This window comes from Manis javanica, chromosome 11, assembly GCF_040802235.1.
Source record: "Manis javanica isolate MJ-LG chromosome 11, MJ_LKY, whole genome shotgun sequence".
Classification (NCBI taxonomy): Eukaryota; Metazoa; Chordata; class Mammalia; order Pholidota; family Manidae; genus Manis; species Manis javanica.
The window spans coordinates 37,541,038-37,554,932 of record NC_133166.1 but is presented as its reverse complement, the minus strand read 5'-3'; the positions used below and the strand labels follow the sequence as shown (position 1 = coordinate 37,554,932).

The 13,895-nt window shown below is 34.0% G+C and overlaps 1 protein-coding gene across 5 annotated transcripts in view; it reads right to left on the bottom strand.

Moving 5' to 3' along the window:
• NUCB2 (nucleobindin 2) overlaps positions 1 to 13,895 on the bottom strand; it is a 43,837-nt gene that overhangs the window by 16,796 nt on the left and 13,146 nt on the right. For all 5 annotated transcript variants that reach the window (XM_073216285.1, XM_073216286.1, XM_073216284.1 and 2 more), the window contains 4 exons: positions 12,931 to 13,074; positions 12,271 to 12,378; positions 8,954 to 9,080; positions 2,705 to 2,808 (listed from right to left, as the gene is read on the bottom strand). In XM_073216285.1, coding sequence (XP_073072386.1) covers positions 2,705 to 2,808; positions 8,954 to 9,080; positions 12,271 to 12,378; positions 12,931 to 13,074 — 483 coding nt within the window. The remainder of the gene's footprint in view (positions 1 to 2,704; positions 2,809 to 8,953; positions 9,081 to 12,270; positions 12,379 to 12,930; positions 13,075 to 13,895) is intronic.

Here is a 13,895-nt window from a genome sequence, read left to right as displayed (position 1 = left end):
ATGCAAGAGCTAAGGGATGATGTCTGGAAGGATATTACAGAAATGAAACAATCTCTGGAAGGATTTATAAGAAGAATGGATAAGATGCAAGAGGCCATTGATGGAATAGAAACCAGAGAACAGGAATGTATAGAAGCTGATGCAGAGAGAGATAAAAGGATCTCCAGGAATGAAACAATATTAAGAGAACGGTGTGACCAATCCAAAAGGAACAATATCCACATTATAGGGGTACCAGAAGAAGAAGAAGAGAGAGAAAGGGATAGAAAGTGTCTTTGAAGAAATAATTGCTGAAAACTTCCCCAAACTGGGGAAGGAAATAATCGATCAGACCACGGAAGTGCACAGAACCCCCAACAGAAGGGACCCAAGGAGGACAACACCAAGACACATAATAATTAAAATGGCAAAGATCAAGGACAAGGACAGAGTTTTAAAGGCAGCTAGAGAGAGGAAAAAGGTCACCTACAAAGGAAAACCCATCAGGCTATCATCAGACTTCTCAACAGAAACATTACAAACCAGAAGAGAATGGCATGATATATTTAATGCAATGAAACAGAAGGGCCTTGAACCAAGAATACTGTATCCAGCACAATTATCATATAAGTATGAAGGAGGGATTAAACAATTCCCAGACAAGCAAAAGTTGAGGAAATATGCCTCCCAAAAACCACCTCTACAGGGTATTTTTGAGGGACTGCTCTAGATGGGAGCACTCCCAAGACTAAATAGATGTCATCAGAGAAAATAAAATCACAGCAAAGAAAGCAGACCAACCAAATACTAACCAAAGGCAAAAAATAAAATCACCTACCAACAAAAGCAGTTAAAGGAAACACAAAAGAGCACAGAATAAAACAACCAACATATAAAGAATGGAGGAGGAGGAATAAGAAGGGAGAGAAATAAAGAATCACCAGACAGTATTTAAAATAGCTCAATAAGTGAGTTAAGTTAGACAGTAAGATACTAAAGAAGATAACCTTGAACCTTTGGTAACCACGAATCTAAAGCCTGCAATGGCAATAAGTACATATCTTTCAATAATCACCCTAAATGTAAATGGACTGAATGCACCAATCAAAAGACACAGATTAATAGAATGGATAAAAAAGCAAGACCCATCTCTATGCTGCTTACAAGACACTCACCTCAAACCCAAAGACATGCACAGACTAAAAGCCAAGGGATGGAAAAAGATATTTCATGCAAACAACAGGGAGAAAAAAGCAGGTTTTGCAGTAGTATCAGACAAAATAGACCTCAAAACAAAGAAAGTAACAAAAGATAAAGAAGGACATTACATAATGATAAAGGGTTCAGTCCAACAAGAGGATATAACCATTATAAATATATATGCACCCAACACAGGAGCACCAACATATGTGAAACAAATACTAACAGAACTAAAGGAGGAAATAGAATGCAATGCATTCATTTTAGGAGACTTCAACACGCCACTCACTCCAAAGGATAGATCCACTGGACAGAAAATAAGTAAGGACACAGAGGCACTGAACAACACACTAGAACAGATGGACATAACAGACATCTATAGAACTCTACATCCAAAAGCCACTATTTATAATAGCCAAGAAATGGAAGCAACCTAAGTATCCATCAGTAGATGAATGGATAAAGAAGTGGTACATATACACAATGGAATATTATTCAGCCATAAGAAAAAAAACAAATCTTACCATTTGCAACAACATGGATGGAGCTAGAGGGTATAAATAAGCCAGGCGGAGAAAGACAAACACCAAATGATTTCACTCATATGTTTGAGTATAGGAACAAAGAAAGACTGAAGGAACAAAACAGCAGCAAAATCACAGAACTTAAGAATGGACTAACAGTTACCAAAGAGAAAGGGACTGGGGAGAATGGGAGGGAAGAGAGGGATAAGGGTGGGGAAAAAGAAAGGGGATATTACGATTAGCAGGTATAATGTGGGGGGAGGCACGGGGAGGGCTGTGCAACACAGAGAAGACAAGTAGTGATTCTACAACATCTTACTACACTGATGGACAGTACTATAACAGGGTTTGTGGGGGTGACTTGGTGAAGGGGGGACCCTAGTGAACATATTGTTCTTCATGTAATTGTAGATTAATAACAAAAAAAAAAAAGAAGGAACAGACTGTATCAAATCTGTACAGCATAGAGAACTACAGCATAGAAACTAGTGGTTTCAAACCACTTAACTAAATCTAATAATACCCAGTCTAGAACATATACTCTTTGGTAACTCTATACAGTAGAACATGAGAGATCTGCAAACTCTCATCTAAAATCTCATCTAAAATGTGTTTCATATATTTCTACATTTTAGAAAGGGATTAAGGCATACATGCCATATTGTGGAACATCCCTGTAGACTCTGTAATCAACAGATGAGTACTTCCCAGCAAAATATATGAATACTGATATTAAGTAGGCTAAATAACAACTATAATTAGCCTTACTATAATTCAAGCCAAGTTTAAGTTTTTACAGTGTTTTGGAATTCAGAATTGTGGGTAAGGGTTTATAGACCTATATGACCATATTAACTGTACTAACTAGCAGTTAAGCTATTTCCCTTTAAAGATATTTTAAAGCACATATAAAAGTTATATTACCACTTCATTGAATTTACTTATCCAATTACAAAACTTCAAAGGCACAACAAGACAATATTTTTTGGAATTATGCTCACCGCTTTGATTAGCATATCTAAATCTGTAGATTCAAACTTGTCAGGATTCAGGTGGTTTAAGTGATCAAATTGTTTTAGAAGAGCATGGTGGTCTATGCCTGTATCTGAAAGAAAATGAGAAAACTGTAAATGATAACTTGCTAGAAGCTAGAAACATTAAATGTTACACAAGGATAAGCATTAATATTTATTCCTATAGAATTTTATAAGAAAGTTCAAAGTTTTAGATTAAGCATTCATATTTTTCTTTTAGAATATTGGACATATTGTTATTCTAGGCAAAGGTAATGCTCCTGAATGTAGAATACAATTTAATACATATATTTTAATGTAATTTTTAGAAAGACTAGTTGATTATCAGTATAGTAATAAAAACTTTATTATTGTAAAACTATCAAATTTCCTACTTTTAATTAAACTCTAATATAGTGCCCGAAAAAAGATCTAAGCAGAATTTCTAAAAAGGATTGCTCTAAAATTTATATGAAGACATTTTTTGTATGCTGCTCCAATGAATCCTTAATGGAACAATAAAAACCTAATTCAGGTAAATTCATCTGAATCATAACTTATTTTTTTATTGAAGCATCATTGATATACAATCTTATATTGGTTTTAAATATACAACACAGTGGTTCAACAGTTACCCATATTATTAAACCCTCACCCCAGAATCATAACTTTTTTTTATAGAAATGTCAATTGTTTTTTTTTATAAAGACTATTTTTTAAAACAAGCTACAGTTTATTGTAACTGAATGGGTAAAGCAATTCTGGACTATTTCAGTTGTACTACAGAATGAGCAAAATAGTTACCTGTGTTGATTGTTGGAAGGCAGCGCTCTTACTTAGGAAAAGGAATATACAAATATGGAATGATAGAACAATGGAAGGCAAGAAAGAAACCTGTGGAAATTGATGGCCTGTAATATTTTCCACTAAAAACAACCAGGAATTATCAGAGAAATGGCTGATTCTAGCACTGGAGCAGGTTAGGTAGAAAATGTGTCTGGAACATTTTGTTATGCCAGGAAGTAAGAAACTGCTTTATTTAGTTCCACTAAGCTTTCACTGAATTCTCAGTATATGGCACTGTACTAGGAGTTTTGCTTATAAAAAAAAGATGTGTTGTAAGGATATGATTAGACAGTGAAATAAATGAAAAGACACTTAACCTCACTCAAGAGAAATACACATTAAACCTGCACTAATATACCATGTAACAGAATGCAAAACTCCTAAAGTTTGAAGATACATACTATTAGCAAGACTGAGAAATTTCAGTTGGTGTGTGGAGAGGGCAATATCTATCAAAATTACAAATACATGTATCTTTTACTTTAACAATTTCCCTGTGGGGAACTTATTTGGTTATATAAGAATAAAGAAATTTAGGAAGAACTGTATTGAGGCAGTGGTAATTGATAAGGTACAAAAATATTAGGGAGCTTTTTGCAATATTCTTTCTTATACTTTCTGGTTTTAACCATGTGAATGTATTGCTTACTTTTAAAATTACAACAAAAATAATTATGATTCTTTAATTTCTTCTTCAAATTATCAGAAATTTCAATTCATAAATTCTGAATTGATGAAAAAATATGAGCAAGTTTTTAAGAATATCAGACTGCTTTCTTTAGATAATGAAATTCAGCCTCAAAGGATTCACATGCCTCAACACCCAAAAAGCAAATAACCCATATTAAAAAACGGGCAGAGGATCTGAACAGACACTTCTCCAAAGAAGAAATTCAGATGGCCAACAGGCACATGAAAAGATGCTCCACATCACTAAACATCAGGGAAATGCAAATAAAAACTACAATGAGATACAACCTCATACCGGTTAGGATGGCCAACATCCAAAAGACAAGAAACGAAGCTGGCAAGGATGTGGAGGAAAGGGACCCCTCCTACACTGTTGGTGGGAATGTAAATTGGTTCAACCACTGTGGAAAGCAAAGGAGGTTCCTCAAAAAATTAAAAATAGAAACACCATTTGACCCAATCACTCCACTCCTAGGAATTTATCCCAAGAAAATAAAATCCCTGATTTAAAAGATACATGCACCCTTATGTTTATTGCTGCACTATTTACAATAGCCAAGATATGGGAGCAACTTAAATGTCCATTGATAGATGAATGGATAAAGAAGATGTGGTACATATGCACAATGGAATATTATTCAGCCTTAAGAAGAAAAGAAATCCTACCATTTGCAACAATATGGATGGAGCTAGAGGGTATTATGCTCAGTGAAATAAGTCAGGCAGAGAAAGACAAATACCAAATGATTCCACTCATTGTAGAGTATAAAAAACAAAGTGAAACAGAAGGGAAAAAAGCAGTAACTCATAAACACCGAGAAGGGATTAATGGTTACCAAAGGGGAAGGGTTGGGGAGGGTGGCTAGGGAGGAAGAAGGGGACTAATGAGCACTGTAATTCACAATCACAATATAGGTAGGTCATTGGGACAGTAGCACAACACAGAGAATACAATTAATGACTCAATAACATATTACTACATTGATAGACAGTGACCACAATGGAGGGGGTGAGGGCTTGATAATATGGGTGAATGTTGAACCACTGTTTCATGTATGTAAAACCATCATAAGATTGTATATCAATGATACTCTAATTTAAAAAAAAGAAAAAATTCAGCCTCTATCTTGGAATAAAGAAAATACTGAGGAGATGGATGTTGTCTAAGGGGAAAGAAATCTCAAATCTCTTAAGGCCTGGCTTCAGGAGTTACCTTGCATGTCTGACCATCTGAAACAATATGGTATGAGCTCAGTTTACCTCCCATAGGTATCCTTAATTTCAGGATAATGAATATTTACTTCTCTTCTAAATCCATTCACCAGCAGGGAGTTTAATGCTCTACACAAGCATTTCTCCAATATGATCCATTGACCAGAGGTACATGTTTTTTTTTGTTTTTTGTTTTAGTATCACTAATATACAATTACATGAGCAACATCATGGTTACTAGATTCCCCCCATTATCGAGTCCTCACCACATACCCCATTACAGTCACCGTCCATCAGCATAGTAAGCTGCTATAGAATCACTACTCGTCTTCTCTGTGCTATACTGCCTTCCCCGCAGAGGTACATGTTTAAAATGTAGATTACTCATGCCCAGAATCAGAATATCTGGAGGTGAGATCCAGTAATCAGCATTTTTAACCAGTTCCAGGGGGTTTCATGCAATTTGAAGCATAAGAACTACTATTCTACCATGAGTAAATATTAGGATGTTTGTTAACGACAATGAACCACCCAGATAACCAACTTATGGGGACATATTCCAACAACACAGGAGCCAGCTTGGAGGATCCCCAAAATCTAGCCCCTTGACTTCGATTCATAATTAAAAAGGCCACTCTAAGACACTAAAGGAATTCAGCTATGTTGTCACCTAGTGCTTTTATGGTTTTATTTTCTACACTCAAGTCTTTTATTTTTATTTATACTGACATATGAGATATAGACCTAACTGTACCTTTTTCCAAATGGTTACCCAATTGTACCAATGCTATTTTTTTTTAAGAATTATCTTTATCCCACTAATAATGAGACACTACCTTTAATTCAAACTAAATTCTATATGTATTTGATTTTACTTCTGGAATTTCTACTCTGTTCCATTTGTCTTTCTACTTATATGCCAAAAATCATACAATTCTAATGACTGAGGCTTAGTGATATATGTTAATATCTAATATATCAAGTCCTTTATTGTATCTCTTTTTCAGAGGTATGTAGCTTTCTTGGTTGTTTCCTTTTTTATATGAACTTTAAAATTAACTTGGCTAGTACCAGAAAAAAAAGTACCTATTTTTATTTGGAACATTAATCTAGGGAGAATCAACATGTTTATAATGTTCTTTGTATCAAAAAGATGTTATGTCTTCCCATTTTTTTCAAGTCTACTTTTGTGTCCTTTAGGAGTATTTTAGAGTTTCTGTCTGTAAGTCTTGCACATTACTTAATAGGTTTACTCTGGGTATTTTATCTTTGTTGATATTGTAAATGGAGTCTCCTCTTATACTGTATCCTCCAACTGGCTGTTATTTATACATACAAAAGATTGATTTCTGTACATTAAGTGTAACTTGCTGAACTATCCTGTTGTTTATATTGTTTTTTAGTTAATTAATGTAGGTTTTCTAAGTATACAATCATATCTTCAAATAGAGATGGTTTCATCACTTTTCAATTACTTTACTTCCAATTTTTTTCATTTGTATAATTGTTTGGGCTAGTACCTCCAATATAATGTTAATTAGTAGTGCTGATAGTAGGCATCGTCTTATTCCTGATTTTAGTTAGAATACATATTTGTGTCTCTCCAACAAGTATAATGTAACTGAGTTAGACATATCTGATCATTATTAGAAGAATCTATTACTATTTTATTACTTTTTTAAGATAAAGAAGGGGTGTTAAATTTTGTTAAATGCCTTTTCTATATATATGGAGATCATAGGAACTATGAAATTACTTTAAGATATCTTATATTCAAAAATTCTACTTCACAGCTATTTAATCTTCTCATAATCTAAAATTAAAAGAATATGGGATAGATGAATGGATAAAGAAAAGGTGGTACACATACACAATGGAATATTATTCAGCCATAAAAATGAAAGAAATCTTGCCATTTGTGACAACATGGATGGACCTAGTATTTCACTAGGTAAAATAAGCTAAGCAGAGAAAGATAAATACTATATGATTTCACTTATATGTGAAATCTAATAAAGCAAATGAGCAAATAGATTCACTGACACTAAGAAGTGACTGGTGATTCCAGGGGTGGGTTGGGGTGGGTGAGTGAAATAGGCAAAGGGAATAAAGAGGCAAAAACCTCAACCATAATATAGTCACTGGGATGAAAGTAAGTCTAGAGAATATACTAAATAATACTGTAGTATCTTTCCATGTTGACAGATAGTAACCATACTAGTTGGGGTGAGCATTTAGTAATATAGATAACTATTATATACTTGAGATCAATATAATATTGTATTGGACTATACTTCAATAAAAAAATACCAGTGTTGTACACTGCAAAAAGAAAAAGAATATGGGAGTGATGAATGAGCAGAGCACTAAGGATTTTTCAGCAGTGAAACTACTCTATATGATACTATAACAGTAAATTTATGTCATAAATTTGTCCAAACTCATATAATGTACAACAGCTAAAATCAACTCTAATGTAAATCATTGATTTGAGGTGAGTATGTTGTGTCAGTGCAGGTTCATCAGTTTTAACAAACATACCACTCTGCTGGGAGATGTTACTAATATGGGAGGTTATGTATGTTTGGGGGCAGCTGGTATGTGGAAAATCTCCTTACCTTCCCCTCAATTTCACTGTGAACTCTGTATTGCTCTAAAAAAAGTTTTGATTTAAAAAAGACAAGTTCCTTCTATTTTAACAGATAGTAGCTGTACAAGTGGGGGTGAGGATTTAATAATATGGGTAACTATTGAACCTCTGTGTTGTATACTTGAAACTAAAGTAAGCCTGTATATTAATAAAAAAATACAAGCTTCAGACTTATTCCAATTTATCATTGTCCTATGACTTTTTTTTGTCACACTGGAATTTTTTCTATTTATTTCTACTCACTTGAGGATTTATAGTATTAGATTTGTTAATCTTAAGTCAATCTTGCATTACTGAAATAAATCTACTTGCTATGATATAGTATTCTTTTGATGTACAATAACTGTGGTTTTGGCATCAATACATAGTAAGAATGTGGAAGGTTTCCTTCTTCTTCCATGCTCTGGAATAGTTTAAATAGCATTGACAATCTGCTTGCTAATGGTTTGACAGAATTCCCTTTGACACTGCCTGGGCCGAGCATTTCTTGCTGAGCTAGCTCTCTGATAATTTTTCTACTTCAACTACGGAAATGTTCTAATTAGATTTCCTCTCTGCTTTCTTTTGGTTTGCTTTAATGTTATTTTTCCTCTTTTAAATCAGTGGTTTAATTCATTACTTTTCACTCTCCCTTTTTATTGATATAATTATTTAAGGCTAATCATTTTGATATTTGAATGATATTAAGTATCACTTAGTCAGAAAATTAGATGTTAAATATTTAGAAGCCAAATCAATGTTAACATTAAATTTTGACTAGAAGAACATGGAATGTGCTAATGTCAACTGACCTCAACAACCAAATACTGAAATTTTCCTACCTTTTCTTCAGCACTTACCTTGAAGGGAATCCAATTTAGCTTTAATTAGCATTCTTAACCTTGCCACTTCTTGCCTTTTTAGCTCATCAAGTTTGGTCCTCACATGGTGACTTACTAAATCCAACTCTTTGCTTAGCCTCCCACTCTGTCAACAATATTAATAGATTAGTTTTCTCTATTGCACTGCATTTTTAGACCACACACTATATTATAATTAGGGTAATGAGAAAGTAGTAATAAATACTTTTGATGAATTTAGATAAATTTGTAGTACAAAAAGCATTCCTTTCAGAAAATATCCAGTTTGGAAGTATAAAATCAAGTTATCTAAAAAACATGTAATTTAGAAAAGCATAATGAAAACCCAAAGAAAGTCAAAGAGTAAGTTGAATTGTAAAATGGTATGACCACTTTGGAAAACAATTCAGCAGTTTCCCAAAAAGTTAAACAGAATTACCATATGACCAACCAATTCTATTACTAGGTATCTACCTAAAGGAATGAAACATATGTTCACATAAAAAGGTGTACCTAATGTTCATAGCAGCATTATTCATACTAGCCAATAAAGTAGAAATAACCCAAATGTCCATCAACTGATGAACTGTTAAACAAAATAGGGGATATCCATACAATGGGATATTATTCAGCCATAAAAAGGAATGTACTGATTCATGCTACAAGATGACCTTGAAAACACTATGCTAAGTCAAAGAAGTCAGACACAAAAGGCCACATGTTGTATGATTCCATTTATATGAAATGTCCAGAATAGGCAAATCCATTGAGATGGAAAGTAGATTAATGGTTGCCAGGGGCTGAGGAAAGAGGGGGAATTAGAAAGTGATTGCTTAATGGACATAAAGTCACTTTTGGGGGGAAATAAAATTGTTCTAAAATTAGATAGTAATGATGGTTACATGATGCTGAGGATACACTAAAACCACTAAATTGTATGCTTTAAAGGGATAAATTTTATGGTGTGTGAATAATATTCCAACAGTTTTTTTTTAAGTAACGTGGCCTCCTTAAGCATGAGTCATTCCACATACAAATAATTTTTGAAAATTCATCTTGTTTAATTGCCTCTTTTGATTATTTACTTTTTCCATAGATGAGTCATTAATATATGTTCCAAAATTTAAGAAGCAAAATAGCTAGTTGTTTACTTTCTCTTGGTTATAAATGCATTTGCAATCACAAACTGCAGGTCTAACTAGGAATCAGGCAAACAAACCTTTTAGGACTAAGTCAATAGGGCCTGGTGAGGAAGGAAAGGAAAAGAAACCCCACAAGGTAGACCAAGAAAGTATGTTCCAAGAGTGAGAAGAATCAGGAGAACAAGCTATTATACAAGCAAAAAGAACAGTATAGTTCCAGGAGAGAATGCTCGTTATCATTAGATAAAATAGTGATTCTCAAAACAGTGGGATATACCAGCATAACCTGGGAACTTCAGAAATTTAAGCTCTAGACTCACTGAATCAGAAATTCATCTGGAGTGGGACCCAGAAATCTGAGTAACAAGCTCTGAAATTCGAGAACCACTGAGATAAAATAAAGGAGTCCAGTAAGAGGAGGAATAAAAAATGTTCACTGGATTTGACAACTAAGAAGTCACTGACCCCTTCATGAAAGTACATTCAGTGAAGTGGTGTGGGCAAAGCTATAACAGCTCCCAGGAGCAATGTTTGGGAAGAGAAGAAATGTAGTATGATTCCCCTTTCAAAATGCTTGGCTGAAAAGGAAAGGACAAATGCTATTTTTTTCCCCCAGTTTTTCCTGAGACAAGTCTTTGCTGAGCATTTGTAATGATTCTGTTGGCTTGGGTTTTACTGCCTAATTTTACTCCTATCTTTTTGTTGAATAACAGTTAACTTACTTCATTTTGTCCCACTCCCCCTGCTTCCCACCAATAGCAGATAGGAATTGACTGTGAAAGGAAGACGGTTACCAAGTATTCACTACCAACCCAGGAAGTTTATTGTCTTCTTTTCCCTGATTATCTCTATACAGTACCTCCCATTATCCACATTTTCTGTTACCCCCAAATAATGCTCTTAATCCTAATTTAAGTAGTTAAGAGACATTGACATCATTAAATATCATTCACATTAATATTCAATTAAATATCATTCACCCCAGTAAATTAGTTCCTCAAGTCAAATTAATTATCCAAAGGAGCATTACTTTCAAGACAATTCCAGGAATTACTGGCATGATGGTGTTACCTTTCCCCAGAACAGTTCAAATCCTCCAAGAGGAGAGCTTGGAGCTACATACAGGCTCTGATAGTTGCCTCAACCTGATGCAAGCCATTTTTCAAAGGGCCCACACCAAGGACAGAGACTAAAATAAGAATGTCTGACCCAGAAAGATTCCTTCCAAGTTCTCTAATTCTGATTCTAGACACAGGTGAAATAATTTTTTAGAAAATTAAAAAACAAATAAAAATAACATAAGCAAACCACACTATTGCAAGAAGTATAACAGAAAGTTTAAAATTAAATCATTGGAAAGTTTTCTTATTGTTGCTTTTAAGATATCCCAACTAAGCTGAGTCATTGCCCTTCAAAGATGTGTTTAAAAAGAATCTCTTGTGTCAGATCTTTCCAACTTCCTGTCTTTATTATGAGTACTCAGGAGATGTCTAGGGCTAAGATTGTGTCTAATAGGGTTCTTAGGACAAATAGTTAAACCTCCCCTATTGACTAAGACATGGCCCATTACCTCTTCTATTAATCTGGCACCAGAACTTAACCTATTCTAAACCTTTGAATAGCTTCCTGGTGTCCTAAGATCATGATCCAAGCCCTTTAACATGATGTATAAGGCCCATCATCATCTAGCCCATGACTCCTTCCAACTCGTCTTTTAGGCAATCATAGCCCCCTGTTCCCAGCCTAAGATCCAGCCACAGTTACTACTTCCTGTTTCCTGTATATCTCTTGTCTCTGTATCCTTGCAACTCAGTCTAAGATGCCTCATCTTCTCCTTTTCTCAGTCACTTCTTTAAGCACAGGCATAACCTCTTCCTCTACCAGGAAGAATGACTTCCCACCTTCCCCCACTACTTACAGAATTATGTGTTATGTACTGAATTAATAATCCTAGTATTACTTGGTTATTAAATATTAATCCAGTGTTAATCATATATACTGAATTATTCATCTTTGTAATTCATATTTTTCTGGATAAGCTGGATATTCTCCCTTGTGAGTTCTTTAATAAGTCTTTAATGAGGGGAATGAGTCTCATCTTTGTATCCCCAGTGCTTAGCTCATGTGCCTGATGTGCTCAAATGTTTGTTAAATGATTATTTTAATTACATTTACCTTTATTTCTTCTATGTCTGCTTTCTGGAGTTTTTCTCTGAAATGACTATCTGTTTCCAGCACATCAATCACTTGCTTAAGATATTCATCATAATAAAGTCCAGTATCCTTCAAAGTAAGAAACAAACAATAATGCTTCTGAAAATTTTTCCTTTACTACATCTAAAGATCTCAATCCTAAAGAAAAAAACATCTAGCAACATGACATTGAGACATACTTTGATAATTTGGACAAAGTTAAAAAAGATTATTTCTCAAATGGAGAGCTTTATATCAGAAATAGTATGTTTTACTGTTACATAGAAGCAGATTTTCTACATGGCTTAGAGACAATGAAGACTTAATAATATTTGGTTTTACCCCACTGGCACCTGTTTATCCTCATTGCCATCTGTCTCTTCTTTGAGTATAATACCATGTTTCCCCAACTGTTAGCTCTGCATGATACATTGGAAATGTACCATGATTAATTCTTCAATGCATTATCTAATATACTAACTACATTAAATAAACACTGTTAATATTAACATATGCTTATCCAATACTATCTTTACTGTTATTTCAGAAATAGTTCCTAAATGTCCAATTTTATGATAATAAATACTAACAATATTTTAGTTAAAATTCTTCCCACAAAGCTTTTTTTATCATTTCACTTACTGGTGGTTCTATCTTTGCACTGTCCACAGGTTGAGCATTTTTTACTTTTGTCTTGTCTATGTCTATAGGCACAGCTTCAAGACTAGGAAGTAGACATGTAACCAAGAGAAAACAATCTTGTAGGAGGATGGTCCTCCACCTCATCTGAAATAAAGGCATAATTATAGTTAGGTCCTAAAAAGATATTTTCAAACTATATATGCATGCATTCCCAATGCCACATTAATAACACATTCCTACCAGCATAAATGAGGGTTCCAATTTCTCTACATCCTCATGAACAAATGTTATTATCTATCTTTTTTATTACAGCCAACTTACTGGGTGTGAAGTGGTATCTCATTGTGTTTTGGATTTGAATTTCATTGGCTAATGATGTTGAGCATCTTTTCATGAATTTATTTGCTCTGTATCTTTTAGCTTTTTAAAAATTAATTTAAAAATATCATTGAATTAGTTGGTTTTTTAAAATAAAAATCTAAATTGAATCTCTTGTTTACCTGTGCAAGTTCCATGTGCCACTGCAAACAGGCTGACTCAATGACTATTAAAGAGGATAATAGTTTTAACTGTAGCGATGACTAAAAAGCCCAAGATATGATTTAACTGCTCAAGTCAATTTTGATGTCTTTTACACACACTTCTGGAGCTTAATTAAGTCTCCTAACATGGTTAGACAATGAGTAAGTGTGAAAATTATTTGAATAGTCTTTCTATTATATTCACATAGGAAGTAGTCAGCTCAGTGATCTATCTCTGTAACTTCATTTTGCAGATCTCATCAGAAACAATTACTATCCCTTGATAGGGTCAACCCAGAGTTTAAAAGAATCTTTTACATAGATTCCTCCCCTCCACCCTGTATTATCTCCAATGTCCCTTAGGTTCTTGAGGCAATTAATAAGCAGTTCTGTCTCAGCAATTGCCAGCTATGTCACATATTTTGAAATACACTTAAAAAAAAT